Below are 16367 nucleotides of genomic sequence, written 5' to 3' on the forward strand. Positions count from 1 at the left end.
TAAAACCATGCAATTTATTTTCATTTTTTTCTATTGGGATTTTACAAATTTGATAATTTAAAAAACTGGATAAGGGGGAACAAATGTATTATTCAGCAGCTAGAATGTGGTCTTTCAGCTATCAGATTTTAGAAATGTAGCCCAGCATTTTATAACCAGGAAATCTTCTTTTACATCTTTTAAAGTTATTGATTTAATAATAAAATTCAGACTTGAATGTTGTCTTCAATCCTCTTGCTGTTTCCTACCTGAGAAACTAGTACCGCAAATGATTATCCCTCTTGTAAGATGCATGGCTAAAGACACCACTGTATGGGGCAATCCTCAAGCTAATCATTTTCCTGACATTTTAAGATTTCCAAAGGGAAGGGGCATTGCTATGGAGTCACTTGCAAACAAGTGTAACCCCACTTTCCCCTGCCATATTAATGGTCTGACTTTCAAGAGAAGGTCCATCCAATATTGTTTTTTGGCAACAAAATACAAAAAGGAGAACTCAGCAATACAAAAACTAATGTATAATGTAACGATATAAACAAGTGTAGGCATTTCACACATTTATTTAAATAATGCTTAATTCATAGTGGTTTAGCAATATGGAGGATCCAGTTTTTGCATTGTCGCTTTCTTGTCGCCAGTGTGGTGTAGTGGTTAAGAGCGGTAGTCTCGTAATCTGGGGAACCGGGATCGCGTCTCCGCTCCTCCACATGCAGCTGCTGGGTGGCCTTGGGCTAGTCACACTTCTTTGAAGTCTCTCAGCCCCACTCACCTCACAGAGTGTTTGTTGTGGGGGAGGAAGGGAGAGGAGAATGTTAGCCGCTTTGAGACTCCTTTGGGTAGTGATAAAGCAGGATATCAAATCCAAACTCTTCTTCTTCTTACTTTGCATGCACACTGCAACAGAGATTAATTATTTGCTAGCACTAAATTAAAATTTTACTTGTTTTAAATACAGCAGCTACAGACAACCGTGTTTTCTAATAATCTGTTAAAGTAGCAATTGCACAGGTTGTTTCTTCCAAAAAAACAACAACACCCCACAATCTTTTGTAATTTTTCAAACATTCCTTTTTCTCTTCATGCAACATCAAAGGCAAGTTTTATCAAACAAACCTGTAGATTAAAAGATCACCAGTGCAAAATATATTTACAGAATTGATTGGAAAAGGGGTGTAGCATAGATAGAAGGAATATCAAGGCCCCCCTGCACATGATCTCTAAGTGTTTCTCAGAGCTGTGGACTCTTCCTGCATAAAAAGCTTCTTAAGCAATTGCATACAGTCGCAAAGTCATGCATAGCATGTAATTAGAAGTTTCCAAAGCAACCATCGAAACAGCAATGGAATGATAAAATTTGGGACTCTGCAAACTTGCTTGGCAGATGCAAGCAGGCACAAATCCTTTAAAACAAAATGGGATTGTGGCACTATGGTTTCCATGTATGTCCCATGTGGAAGCTCCTACAGCTTCTGATCAAATCCAGTCAAGTACGAATCCCTCTATTTTTTTCTGATTATGATATATGTGTTATGTTAAATATAGATTTGAAATGTGCTATATTAATTAAATATTACTTATCTATTTTTCATTAGCTAGTAGGCTTTTTCTTAGTCTATTTCACTCATCCTACATGCATATCCATGGAATAATAATAATAATAATTAATAATTTTTATTTTTCAGGGTTGTTGCCCGTGAGTTTCTTTTATTCCTTTAGTAAACTTGTTATATTGAAATAGAGGGTGTTCTTTTTTGTTGCCTATATTTTAAACTTTTGTTTCAATATAAAATAATATTAGATGGCATTAACTTTAATTAAGCATCATGTCTGTATTTTCACCAAGTTTGGATAAACCATCACCAAATTTCACTGTGTAGAAGAGCAGATTAAGGATGATGGCATTGGCTGAGTGGGGGCTCAACTTAATCATGAAGATGCATGTGGTGGCCTGGCTGATGATGGAAGGATTAGTCCACGAAGTTTCAGTCTTTCCTAGGTGGAGGCCAATAACTTAATGAGTTCCTGTTTCATCTCATGTGTATGACAAAATTTTAATGCGGGACATCTTTTCTGGGTACTCAATCTGAGGTTTTAACCTGCTTCAAATACTGTATTTTTTGCTCCATAAGACACACTTTTTTCCTCCTAAAAAGTAAGGGGAAATATCTGTGCGTCTTATGGACGAATGTGTGGTCCCTGGAGACGAATTGCCCAGGGGCAAAAAGCAGATTGTGCTTTTTTTTTTAGAAAGAGGGAAGGGGGTATTGAAACAAAGCTGCTGAGCAGCTGATCGGCAAGTGATTGGGAGGGAGATAAGGGACACTATCGATAAAGGAGGCTGCCTGGGAGGGTGGAGGTAAAAGCCCATGGATCCTCAGGATTTTTGCATTGGGTCACCCCAAATTCACCATCCGATCACATAGCATGTCCATGGCTATAGCCTGCACCAAAAAATCATGCATCCACTCTTTCGTGTGGCCACAATGGTGCAAAAACGTGGTTACAAAGCATAGATCCACATGGATCCTCAGGATTTTTGCATTGGGCTACCCCAAACTCACCATCAAATCACATGTCTGTGGCCACAGCATGAACCACAAAAATCATACATCCACTGTTTCGTTCAGAATATTTTTTTTTCTTGTTTTCCTCCTCTAAAAACTAGGTGCGTCTTATGGTCATACGGTAAATGAGGAAACATAGAAAAAAATTTACCTTGGGACAGGGACAGTCTTTTTCTTAGTTTTCCTCCCATGGTTACATAGCGCTTAGAGGAAATTGGGGGGACTTAAAAGAGCAAGCTCAGTCCCTGACTCAGGATAAAGAAGTAGTAGTCATAGGGATATGTTGTCCTGTGTTTTATGGCTTTGATTCGGGGATCACATTGGGGGGGAGGTGTGGGGAGAAGCAGGATGGGACTTGACAGCAGTTGCTAGAGTGTTTGTATATGCTTATGGTCTGCTAGGTAAGCAGCTGCAGAGGCAGATAAGATAAGCATTCCTAGGTCCACTGACAGTAAAGAAATTAGGCCTGTATCAGTCATGTTGCAGGTATTACTAGCTATAAATAAGGACAGTTACCGTAGCAGCGTATAGCTTTGCATTCTCTCTTGCACCCTCTGGCTCTGTGCTTCCTTTAATACTGTTCCTAATGGAGTTCGTAAATGAAAAATATAGATGATGTCACTTTCCTTATGAGAGACTTGAGCTCTTGCTACTCTCACTGGTGAAGATACAGGAAGAGGAGTTTGCAAGCTTAAGGAACATGAAGCACTTTAGTAATATGTAATAAAGCTAGAGAACTTTGGTCTGCCGAACCAGACATGTTGAAATTTTTTTGGTGGTTATCAAAGTTGTATGGGTCTAGTGGAATGAGAGAGGGCGACCAGAGACTGTGGAAGGTGCTTTATCTGTTTCCATAGCTTTTAAGTAATTACTAGTGCTAAACTAGAATATGGAAATATGTGTCACTTCAACTGGAGTTCACTTCAAATAATGGCAGATCTAGCAAATTTTCTGGGGGTTATAACTTTTTCAGTGAAGTTGTTGGGGTTCCTGAAAGCAAAGCTAGTAGAGGAGGAAGCTGCTTATAAATGCCTTTTATTCCCCACCACCACCCTCATTTTCATCATTCCGAGCACAATTCAAAGTGTTGGTGCTGATCTTTAAATGCCTAAATGGCCTTGGCTCAGTATACCTGAAGGAGTGTCTCCACCCCCATCATTCAGCCTGGACACTGAGGTCCAGCGCCGAAGGCCTTCTGGCAGTTCCCTCACTGAAAGAAGTGAGGTTACAGGGAACCAGGCAGAGGACCTTCTAGGTAGTGGTGCCTGCCCTGTGGAATGCCCTATCATCATATGTCAGTGAAATAAACAACTGTCTGACTTTTAGGGAAGTTTTTAATGTTTGATGCTTTATTGTATTTTTAATATTTTGTTGGAAGCTGCCCAGAGCAGCTGGGGAAACCCAGCCAGATGGGCAGGGTATTATTATTATTATTATTATTATTATTATTATTATTATTATTATTATAAATCCCATAGTAAGGAAATGCTACACACATCTCAAAACGAAACCTGCCATCCTTCTGACCATTATACAATATTATTTTTATATTTTAAGATTACTATTCAGGTTTCACCTTCACTACTAACAGAAACACTCACATCTAACAAAAACATTCACACACAAATACCCTCCTTGTACACCTCCCACCATCTACCCACTTCACATAGTTTTCTTTCTTCGCAAATCCTTTTTGTTTGTCAAGTGATACACCAAGGAAAATGTGGTGTTTCACTTTCTACTACTAAATAATTACATAGATGTGCAAATATTTTTGCTTCCTTCTTTTGGAGATTATTTTCTGTCCTATTGTATGAGGGAATTGACTGAGACTTTGAGAAAATGCAGTTTAACTGGAATTAGCTGACAGGGTCCCCCCCGCCCCTTCTGTAAGCTCACTAAATGAGCCACATTTATGAGACTTTTATCTGACAGTGCTTTCTCCCCCAACAGATCTGGATTTGTCACTTACTCCCAGTGGAGAAGTTATTAAGCAGATTGGAGAAGCACTGCCTGTATCCTGCACAATCTCTTCCAGTAGAAATGCCACCGTATTCTGGCTGAAGGTAAATATTGTTAATAACCCTGCTATTGTCAACCTGCTCATGCAGCTGCTAACTCTTTAGATCTCATCTGGCTTTAAAGAACAATAAGCAGCATTCTACCCGGAACTTCAAAAGGAGGCTTTTATCTACATACAAATTAAATTAAATCACACTTCAATATCAATGTTTAAATATCATTTTGTATATGTTAAGATGTAGTGCACTATCAGCTCTTTAAGGAATAGGGGATGTGGAAGCTTGTTCAAATCTGATCAGGTGGGGGTTTTCTTACGGTAAAACCTGGGTACGAGGCTGCTCTGCCACCCAGCTCGTCAGACTAAGTCCGCGGGTCCCTGCGGAGGAAAATGAGCTCAGCCGGAGACAGGAGCAAGCTGCAGAAGATCCAAGTTTATTGCGCAACAGGTTCAAGGTGAGATTGAACAGCGAGTAAGGGGTGACATGAACTTTTGAAACTTCCCTCCATGTCCCAGAATACAGTGCAAAATACATCCCAGTTACATCATGAATATATTAAGAAGAGGTTGGGTTACACAGGATTAAAATATGGAGGAGGGAGGGGGGAATATGCAGAGCTGGAGATATGCGCAGATAAGCACATCCTGAGTACCTGTGGTGAGAAGACAATGGTCCATGTACTGGCATTGCCTGGAGGAAAGGCTTGGCAGAGTGATTTGACAGGATTAGGGTCTTGACACCTTGCTTGAGGGATTATGGAGGACAGGGGAGGTGTCATGGAGTCCTAGAGAAATTGAGCAAATTGGCACGTTGATTTTCTATGAATTTTATAGATTTTAGTCCCTTTTGACATTGACAATTGGAAATAAATGGATATATTGTAGCGAAGAAGAAGGTGAAGAAGACATGCCCCCCTTCCATATCAGGTTTTTTGTTTTCTTTTTGTAAAATTAGGTAATTATATATTTGTAATGGCTTCCAGAAACACACAGGAATAAATAGCCTTGCTCAAAAGTGTGAGTGGGTTGGATACTTGTAGTTCTGGCTACTTTTGCTGTGGTAAAAGATAGTAGCAATTCCCCTATGCTCCATGTTCAATTTCCAACATCTCCAGGGCTGGGGAAGAGCTCTGTCTGAACACCTGGAAAACTACTGCCAACTTAGACAATACTGAGCTAGAGAGACCAGTGGTCTGACGCTGTATAAGGTAGCTTTCTATGTTTCCCCTCACATAGTTGCTCTTTGGGAACAGCAGGGTACAAATGATCTACAGATTGTGGTGAATAGCAGGGGTGGAGAACATGTGCTCTCCAAGAAGTTGTTAGACCACAAGTCCTAGCATCCCTGACTACTGGCCATGCAGGCTGAGATTGATGGGGGTGTTGTTCTTCAGCGGCACCTGGAGAACCACAGGTCCCCTCATTCCAGCTCTATAGAGTCAAGGCAAGCCAGCAGTAGTTGAGGGTAAGAGAAGGCAGGAAAGGCTGACAATATCAGGAGAATGCATGTGCCGTGCAGAGAAGCCTTAGCCCAGGCACAGGCAAACTCTGCCCTCCAGATGTTTTGGGACTACAACTCCCATGATCTCTAGCTAACAGGACCAGTGGTCAGGGATGATGGGAATTGTAGTCCCAAAACATCTGGAGGGCCGAGTTTGTCTATGTCTGCCTTAGCCCCTAGCTTAGTTTTAACAGTGGGCCACTACTGTTTGGGTATATAAGCTTGTGTCAATCTAGCCAGCTCCAATTTCACTCAGGAAAGGAATCCTAGTAACTATCTTTGCTATTCATCCTGCAGCATTACTGCTGTGACACTGTCTCTGCCTTCAAAGCTGATGCCAGGTCACCAGGAATTGTAATGTGCAAGTGTCATAGCTATTAACCCTTATAAATGAAAGAAAACATTCAGCTTCACCAGGTCTAAGGACCACTGAGAGGTTACATCGCTTGTTTCTTAGCAAGGGTAATACCAGTCTGGCCCATCTATCAACCAGTGAAGAAAGCAGCTTCATCCCCAACTACATCCCCACCTACCAGAAAGAAAAAGTTGTTTCAAGTCTTGGTTGCTCTGGGAGTGAATAACTGAAGGGAAGCACCCCTGATTCCCATCCATCAGGAAAAGGACAAAAGCTGCTGAGTTTTTTGTACTCATGAGAGGTTTTTTTAATGGTGGGGGGGATATAATTACAAGCTGCTGTTGGGCAACTTGAGAATCATTGTATTTCAAGACATGGTATAAATCTTCAAAATAAACATTTTATCACTTTAACTGATGGAGAGGTTGAGAATATCAAGGTGTGATTGTTTGCTTTTTAGATTAAAAAAGTGGGGGAGGGGGACAAATCACATTAACGTTAAACTAAGATATAGCAACAGTTTTGTAGGGGAAGCAAAATCCAAGGTCTTCTGCTGGCAAATTAGGTAGTCTCTCCAAGTAGTTAACACTGTGAGTTGGTTGTACTACAGTGCATTTAAAAAAAAATCTGTTGACCACCTTGTCCAAAGGTGTGCATGACTTCAATTTGCACTGCTTAGTTTTTTCCTTTTTATCAGGACAATACAAGAATGAGAGCAAGTCCATCGTTTTCAAGTTTACAGTACCAAGATGCAGGAAATTACATCTGCGAAACTACTTTACAGGAAGTTGAAGGGTTAAAGAAAAGGCAAATTCTTACATTGATAGTGGAAGGTATGTGAGGCTGACTCTTTATCTTACAATGTTGACTATAATTTTCATGTTGCTTCATCACTTTGAAATGCCCTCCCAAAAAAACAGCACTCAAGTCTGAGCCTGCATATTTTTAAAAGATAAAAGTGTGTATGTTTGCCTGGTTTTTAAAAAATATTTTGTACAGTTTTCAAACTTTTGGTCTTTCTTGGTTTAAATATGATAGCTTAAGTGAATTATTTTATACCTTGGTTTATTTTTAAATTGTATTACAATTTTAGTATTGTTTTTGAATCCCTTGAGAATTTAGTAGGAAGAACAAACGGAACATTAATTCGAGAAATTATCCATTTTGTTTTTAAGGAAAACCACAGATCAAAATGACAAAGAGAACTAGCACAGATGGATCATATAAAATGATAGCCTGCCACGTGGAAGGGTTTCCCAAACCAGCAGTACAATGGACTAGCAGTGGAGGTGTCATAAATAAAGCAAGTAATTTTCTCCTTACTTCTTGCATATTCCTTTCAGTCATAGCAAAAGACAAATATTAGAGGCATGCAAACATACCTAAATCCATTCCAATATTTCTTCACACTTCCATCTTGTGTATTCCATTCCATTGTAACTGATTTATTTTGCACATGTCTGTGTTCCAGTTTACCATCCGCTGATGAGGAAATATACATATTTTGATGTGTATTTTTTGTAGCACACAGTAGAGATACATGTTTCAGCTATCAACAGATATTTACAAATCAGTTATGTTCCTTGTGTCTTCCCTTTCCAAGTTAATTTAGTTTCTAGAGGGGTAGTCAGTTAGACTTTCACATCAAAACAACTCTTCTCTCCTGACACTTTAAAGACAAAGCTAATCAAGTGGTTAATGGCCAATCACGAAACTATCAACAGCTGCAATTCCAAATGTTTCTACTCCCATGGATTTACTCCAAAGTAAATGGGATTAGGATTACAGCCACCCTCACTGCCTTGATTTCAGGCACTGGCAGTGAGGACAGTTTAGTTATGTTAAGACAAGAAAACTTCAGGTAAGAGTGGGAAGGAAAATAATTTAACATTTCATTTTGCTTTTGAAATGAAGATTTAGGATGGTTGAAACCGGCCTGTCAAATCTAGATGGATCTTCTCACTTTGCTAAAGAAGCTAAGAAAATCCAAAAGAAACAAAATATATCACTTCTTTCCATATGAAAAGAATAATGCTTTCCACTGCTTTTTTTAAAATTCAGAGTGGGAAGCAGTTTAAGGCTGAAATCCTAACACCACTTACATGCAAGTAAACATAATTGACTTATGACTTCTGGTTAGGATTGCAGTTTTAATGCGTATAGGCTGCCTTTGGCAATAGACATTGTCAGGGGTTCAGGAGCAGAGGCACAGGGAGGAGAGGAGATGGAGAGCGAGGGGGAGGAATCCGAGGGGAGCATAGGAGAAGAGGACAGTGAACCGAGGGATTCCATGAGCCTCTCCAGCGAATCGGAAGATTCACACAAGGGGGCGCCAGTGGCCAGGGGTAGGGGGTTCCCAAGGGGAACGTCCCAGGAGCAAGGGGACAGCAGGGACTCCCAGAGCAGTAGTTGGAAATCAGGACCAGCTTCCCCACCAGAGCAGAGTGGGGGGGAAGAGTCCCAAGGATCAGGGCCAGTGCATTCCCCACCAGGAAGAGAAGATAAGGCAGGGCTGACCACACCTCCATCGGAGAGTCAGACAACGGAGGGGAGGTCAGATCCGGCCAGTGTACCGGAAGAGGGAAGCAGTGACAGAAGTAGTGTAACGGTCAGGAGGAAGGTCACTGGGTTGGCGCGAGAGGCAAGTTCAAATGGACCCGAGGACCAACAAAGAGGGCTACCAACAAAATCGGCAGAGAGAGACTGACAGAGACTTAAAGGCCTCAGATGTGAGGAATCCAGGCTAAAAACTGTTTTTGTGGACATGGGGACATTGGGAAGGGACAGAAACCGGGGCGGGGGGGGGGGAAGAATTTTTTTAAAAAAGGTTTATGACTTTTGTGTTTGATTATTATGACATATTTTTAAGATAAAAGGGAAATTCGTGGAAGGAACTCGAGTCGACCTTAGAAAAGGATTTAATATTTGTAAGAAAACTGGATAAGTAAAAATTGGGCCAAGTAATAAGAATTAAGTATTTCTTTAAATATATATATAATAATAATATGTAAAGGATGAGAGATATGAACTTGCTGAGCTAATTTAATTGAATTAGGATGTATGAAGGGGGGTGGGGGGAGGTCAAGAACTGGGGTTAGGAAAGTAAGGATATGAAACTTTATGTGTGTTGCCTTGGTCTGTGTGTGTGTGTCTGTGTCTATAAAATGTGAAAATTCAATAAAAATTTTATAAAAAAAAAAGAGAGGCAAGTTCAAATGTACAGGAGCGCGGGACAGCAGAGAATGAGGATTGGGAACCGGGTCCTAAAGCCCGCCGGAGGGAGGGGGAGGAGCTAAGCGACTCAGCGTCAGAAGAGTCCAGAAAGGGCAATGCCCCAGCGGGCAGGAGGACCCAGCGGAGGAGAGAGCAGCGTAAAAGGTGGAGCCGGGCTAGGATCTTAAACTGGTGTCATAGGGGAGGAGACTCAGACGGTACTTCGCCGGTCTAGGCTTTAAGACGTAGAGCTGCGCGCTACGGCTTTGAAATGGAAACTGAACCTTAATAAAGACTTTTGTACATAACTACAGCCTAGCGTTGGTCCTCTGTGAGCTGGGACCTAGAGGCAGCTCTGACAGACATCTACTGTATTTTTTGCGCCATAAGGCGCACCTGACCATAAGGCACACCTACTTTTTTTTTGGGGGGGGGGAATTCAAGAAAAAAAAATATTATTTAAAGGGAGCGCTGAGCAGAGCCTGAATAGAACATGACCCACTGTTTCAATTTGACCACTCTTGCATGAGCAGAAACACTTGCCATGAGGAATCTTTCTATATTTTCCTTCCAATAGTGCAGAAAGTAGAATGTTCTACAGTGGGAATTGGGAGAAAATGTGTTGGGGGAAGGCAGATATTAAAATTTAATTCAGAGTTTAGGTTGAGTTTCATTCTAGAAATTTTAGAAAGAAACCTAAACTCCCATGATAAACAGTGTTACCATTTGTGTATATATACAAAAGTACACATATGCAGAGTACTTAATTTAGATATTTAAGCAAAGCTACTAATGTAGCTTTGCACACACACACACACACACACACACACACACACAGTCTTTGTTCTTTCTACAAACTTTCAAAATATTCTTTTTTTCTTTCCAGACAGAGGAGACCAAATATGTAAATGGAAAGTTTATTAGTAAAATCAAAATTGCTCCTGAAGAGAATGTTACGCTGACGTGTATTGCGGAAAATCAGCTGGAAAGAACTGTGACCTCTTTGAACGTATCTGCTAGTAAGTACTTTTATTTTATTTTAAAAGATTTAAAATGGCAAGAGCAGGACTGATGGCTCTTTCATCTTTTCATCTACTTTCACATAAAATATCCATCACTGTCCTCACTCTCTCGTGTGTGGCTCTGTGGTGGAATGTTGTTTACAAGTTGCTTCATTGTCCTCACATAGACAAGGAGAAGGGGGAAGCGTACACTTTGCAACTCATTTCTCAGAACTGGGTTGCCATGGTAAATTTCTGACACTTGTTTCTTTTTCGAGAAGATGCCCAGAAATGCAAAATGAGTTTGGCTACACTAATACACTTCTAGCTGATAAGTCTCCATGCCACAGAAGCCCATCATAAAACAGGCTTTTGTTGTTAACTATTAGTTTTTCATGCACAGCCTGCTGCATTCTGTTCTGTCATTGGTTGTTTTTTTGTTTTGTTTTTTGTTTTGTTTTTTGAAAGCTTTTCAGAATTATCTGAGATGTCACCATTACCTTCTGTGCAAGACCAAATAAGTGTTCTAATTAAATTCATCAGTTTGGACACTTGTTCATTTAGGAACGGCTCAGCCTGCCTATAGCAAACTCTAGGCAGATCTACCTGACATTTTCCTGCTCCCTGGTGTTTTGTAATTTAGATAATGTGACCAGCAAATGACTTCTATGCATGTTTACTTAGCAGAGGGTACCACTGAATTCAGTGGGAGCCACTGTGAAGGTAATGTATGTAGGACTGCAGCCATAATCAATTATCAGTTCTAGGTGACGAAGATGTTGCCTCAGTGCTTGAGTCAGAATAAATTCTCTTTCCAGCTATACCCTGTAAGGTTCCAGATGACCTCTGTAAAAATATACTGAGGAATCCCAGTTTTAATTTTTAACATGTATTAGTAGCCCTCAGAGTTCAAGATGGGGCAAAGTCTGTCCCCCTGTATGGTCAGTCCACCACCCTTTCATGCAAACAGCCATGCAAGCTTTTCTTTTTTGGTCTGAATAGACCTGGGCAAATGGAAAACCAATGGTCATTTTAAAGAATCAGTCTGGTGTCATTCTGTATTGAGCTATGGCATTCCAGCTGAAAGTATCATACAACCAATTCACCGGGAACACAGTTCTGTTTAGGGGCTCTCCTCATACCTCCATAAGAGGCTGTGCCACTCATGCACTTAAGTTATTTTGAACTGCTCCCCTGTGACACAGAGCTATTGGTATACCAGGCATTTCTGCAGTAAACGTGGAAATCTTCCATCTTAAGCTTTGCATGACACATCTGCAAGTCACTATTCAGTGTCAAATGCCACATCCATGTGTGAGAGGCCAGCCATGCTATGGTGAATTTCTGTGCTGCTGCTTGCTGCCTTAAAAAAGAAGAAAGCAATGGGTTCACAATACCTTGTGGCCATCAGATTATAATTAGGTTGCTTGTCACTAAGAAAACCAACCACCAGATACCTGTGACACACGACCACATTCCATGAGGAAATCACAGTAGTAGTGAATTCTGTCTGGTGAATTATCTAGTTTCCCAGATAAAAAAATCTGGAGTTCTGAAGGCTTTGAAAATATGCAATCCCTTCATCTGAAGTATAAACTGTGAGGGCTGGGCATAACAAATAAGAATTAAATGCACAGTTGCTGCACAATAAACAGGTTGGCTTAGAAGACTAATCCTTAGCTATTCATGAGATAATGACCATCCTATCATGAAGCCTTGGCTGGGGGGCTTAATTTCCTGAATTTAGAGAGAGTGCCTTGCACTGTCTGTCTTTTCTAGATCCCCCAGCTTTGTAAATTACATCAGTTTCTGGGAGTGCAGTTTTTGCTGTTGAATTTGCAGTGGGACTTGCATGGGCATCCCTTCCTGGCCTGTTTATTGACTCCAGCACACACATTGATCAAGAGATGTTTGGATGAATTCACCCCAGGGTGCTAAAGTTTAATCAACTCTCTGTCTACAGTAATCAAGTGATGAAAAGTCAGCATGCAGTACAGGGGAACACATAAATACTTCTTCTGACTAAGCATTTGTAAGATTAAACTTGTCATTTTTGGAATAAAGTGCTTTCATATGATACATTATAGATATAAAGTAAGGATTGCTGCCTAAAAAAATAAGATTAATCATTTTGTTGTGTGGCTGATGCTGCATTAAGTATGAACACTTCTGGCTCAGCTGAAAAATAGATCATTTTATTGTTAAATAAATATCAGAGCAGATTGGAAGCTTTGAAGGTGACTTTCATACATCAGCAGCTTTTTTAAAAAAACACATTTTTCCCACCCTTTTCAGTAAGTATTCCTGAATCTGATGAACCAGAAGAAAAAAGTGGTAAGTACATAAAAACAGAACACCACTTACTTGGCACAGTTAGATTTTTAAAATGTTTTATTCACTTTCCTAGCCTGCTGCATTCCTAGGAAAGAGCAGGCTTCTTCTTCCTCATACAATAAAATGTTAAATTTTAAGGCTGCAATCCTAAAATAGAGGGAGCAAATTACAAAGGCAGTTTAACTGGCTTATCCAGTCTCTTGCCTATGTATTCTAGAGACTTTATTTATTTATTTATTTATTTATTTATTTATTTATTTATTTATTTATTTATGGGGAGAGATGAGCATGTTCAGAAAACATATCTAGTCCCCGTCCCCATCCCCCACCTCATCCCTGGTTGAACAGTGCTGGGGACAGGAGTAATTTGGATCCCAGCCACTTCCTGGATGCCCCCTTTCAGCCTTTCTGACATCTGACTTCAGAGAAGCCAATAACATTGGGGATCTTCCTCTCCAAAACTGGAACTCTGTCTCAGATGTTGCATATATTCACTACACCCTATGAGCTCTAGAAGGGTCTCCAGGGAAATTGCACCCTGAACATTTATTTTAAAATTCTGAAAGGATAGCTGCACATCCACCAGTTTATAATATTCCTGGTCTTGGACTTTAAGTGAGTGCTAGAAGATATTAAGACTAGAATCATAGAATCATAGAGTTGGAAGAGACCACAAGGGCCATCGAGTCCAACCCCCTGCCAATCAGGAAACACCATCAGAGCACTCCTGACATATGGTTGTCAAGCCTCTGTCCTACTCAAATCCTTTATTCCAGAATATATAAGCTGATCCCTCACCTAGTTCTGGAGTAAGGAACACAACCACATATGTAGCATCAGAGCAGAGAGAGAGGATGGTACTCAGCTTTGTTTTTCTCAAGAGCACACCCATTGAAATTAATGAACATTGCTAAGTTAGGTCTATTGGGCCAGATTCAACTCAATAGTAGAGCTACTGGGAGCCAGTGCAACAAGTCCTGCTTGTGCGACACAGCTTCCCCCCACTCTCCTTCCTCGTGCCACCCCAATCAGATGGGGGTTGGGGGTTGGAATTTGAGGGGCGGGGGAGAAGGGAGATTCTTCTGTTGGGCAGACAGGAATGTTTGCACTGAATGAATAATTGTATTACTTCAACATTTAATTCCACCCATTAATTTCAGTGGGTCCACTCTGAGTGAAACCTGGTTAAATACCACCCAGGGTTAGAAGGAAGTCAAATCCTAGTAATTTATAATCTATCTGTGGTCAGTGAGAATAATGACAACAACATTGCCAGCAACAACGTAGATTTGTGAGATTTGTCTAGGGATACAAGTTCCTAAAGCCATAGCTCACTAGTGGAGCTTTGCCTTGGATGTAGAAAGTCCACAGCATATCCAGTGAGGTCTGGAAGAGACTTCTGTCTGTTGGCAGTCAGTATAAACAATAATGAACTAGACACGGACCAATAGTCTGAGTCCATATAAGGCAGTTTTTTATTATCTTAAGTTCCAACATCAAAATTCATTCACTAGAAGTTTCTAAGGTGCTACTATTCTAAGGTCTAAGAAATCTGCAGTCTGTAGAACTGTCCAAAGATCAATCTCCTGTGTTCTAGAAGCATTTTTTTCCTCTATTCAGAACCAAACAGTAGTGGTGCTTTTGAATGATGGCCCCCATCTCCTGACTTCAATAAGCAAAGGCCGTCTTGTATTCCCCAAAATGTACAGCCTATTCAGATCCCATGCTGAGCATGGGATCTGAATAGCTCAAAGTCGAAATGCTGCATGCGCAGATGAGTATGTCCTGAGATGAGGGAAAGTGGGGCAACAGTGTGGCAGCAAAAGCACACACACATACATGAAGCACCTCATGCTCACAAAAAGCACCTCATAATGCAAAAAATGCACAGATACCCTAAACAGAGAGTCAGGGAGTGTCACAGACACACTCTTGAACAAAAAGCACCCACATAGAGAGTGAGCAAGCATCTGAGACACACACACACACACACACACACACACACACACACACACACAGAAAGAGAGAGAGAAAGCACATCCCCTCTCCCATCTCTTGCTTTTCTGTGTGGTCTGGGCAAAAGTTGCAACCTGTAGAATTCCTCTAGAATTATTTTGCACGGCATTGTCTCAGAACCGCCATCAGATTTAAAGCTGAAATTGACGTATACAGTCTGCACACTAAAAGCCACTGATCCAGTGCTTGCCAACATCGCCAGTGCTTGCCAGCACAGCAGATGGAACCTAAGGCGTGGATCCTTCTGGATGCTCAGTATTTTTAGAGAGACAAACCCAGGAAATGTATCATACATAACCACTTTGTCCCTTGATGTGTTCTGTGCTTTGATGATGGGACGTTTTAGTATCCTGTGTGAGAATCATGATGGGGGGGGGCTGTAATTAGATCCATGTTTTTTGTGTCATAGCTGCACTGGTGGACACTGGATCTGTGACCAAAGCAATCTTTAATTTGATGGCTGTTTGTGAATGGGCTTCCCATGTAATAATATCCATGCAAGTTATTGAGTGTCCATTTCTGATTGATTCTGGGCACAGCAGCCATTTCATGATAGGTGATGCCACCCACAGCAAGTATTTAATAATGGCACTTTCCCTTAATTCTGAATGTGCCCCAAAGCCTAAGGGTAGAACTCTTTGACACAGACACTTCCAGACTGCAGAAAAAAGGTGAGGGAAGAGAATATTCAGATCAAACAAGTTTTCATGTGCTCCCATTCACATCTCAGTTTTTGCAGAATGCTTATTTACTTTTTTATCCATTCCATCAGGCTCCTCCCTTAACTGTCACCTAACAGCAGTCATTCCATCATGCCATAGTAGAGGGAGAACATACACTGCATGGCTTCTCCATTGGCTCAACTGAGATACTAGTAACATTCAGCTCCTCCTCTCCTTGAACTCATTCCATTCCAGCTTCTTGCTTCTAGAACTCTCTAACAATAAACTAGTGCCTGAGTTTGGTTTTTTCCTACCCCCTCCCCAATCCCTTTTCCTATTCTGTCATGACCCCCTTATTGTTGATATTTGTAGTCCCTTTTCAGCTAAGAGCGGAGTAAAAATGCTTTAAATAAGTCTCTCCATATTTGCCAAACGTTGGCAAATCGGGAAAGAGAGGATTCTGGATTTTTTTATCTTTAAAAAATTGCTTCTAAACCACAGGTCTTTTTACAGTTAGTAGACTGCAATTATCTATAAAAGCTTGATGAAACTTTAGGAGTGGTCCCTGAAATAAAATGGGGCTATAGGACCTTTGTGGAGCAAATGGGTTAAGGATTGCAGCCAGTTAAATCACTGTCAGTACCATAAAATGTGCATGCTATCATAATGCTCTTTTTCGATCAACTTTTCTAGTTTAGAAA

The 16367-nt window shown here is 40.7% G+C and overlaps 1 protein-coding gene across 5 annotated transcripts in view; it reads left to right on the forward strand.

Annotated features, from left to right (window-relative positions):
* Positions 1-16367, forward strand: part of ALCAM (activated leukocyte cell adhesion molecule) — a 119100-nt gene that overhangs the window by 83994 nt on the left and 18739 nt on the right. For 3 of the 5 annotated variants that reach the window (XR_013838433.1, XM_079974380.1, XM_079974382.1), the window contains exons 9-12: positions 4518-4630; positions 7138-7273; positions 7616-7747; positions 10544-10672. Coding sequence is in view for 4 of the 5 variants with exons in the window: in XM_079974380.1 (XP_079830506.1) it covers positions 4518-4630; positions 7138-7273; positions 7616-7747; positions 10544-10672 (510 nt within the window). In the remaining variant the exon portion in view is untranslated. Of the gene's footprint in view, positions 1-4517; positions 4631-7137; positions 7274-7615; positions 7748-10543; positions 10673-12949; positions 12989-16367 lie in introns of all 5 variants that reach the window. The other 2 variants (XM_079974379.1, XM_079974381.1) reach the window with 1 other exon arrangement.

The sequence above is a fragment of the Podarcis cretensis genome, assembly GCF_951804945.1.
Source record: "Podarcis cretensis genome assembly, chromosome: 4".
In the NCBI taxonomy this organism is placed as follows: Eukaryota; Metazoa; Chordata; class Lepidosauria; order Squamata; family Lacertidae; genus Podarcis; species Podarcis cretensis.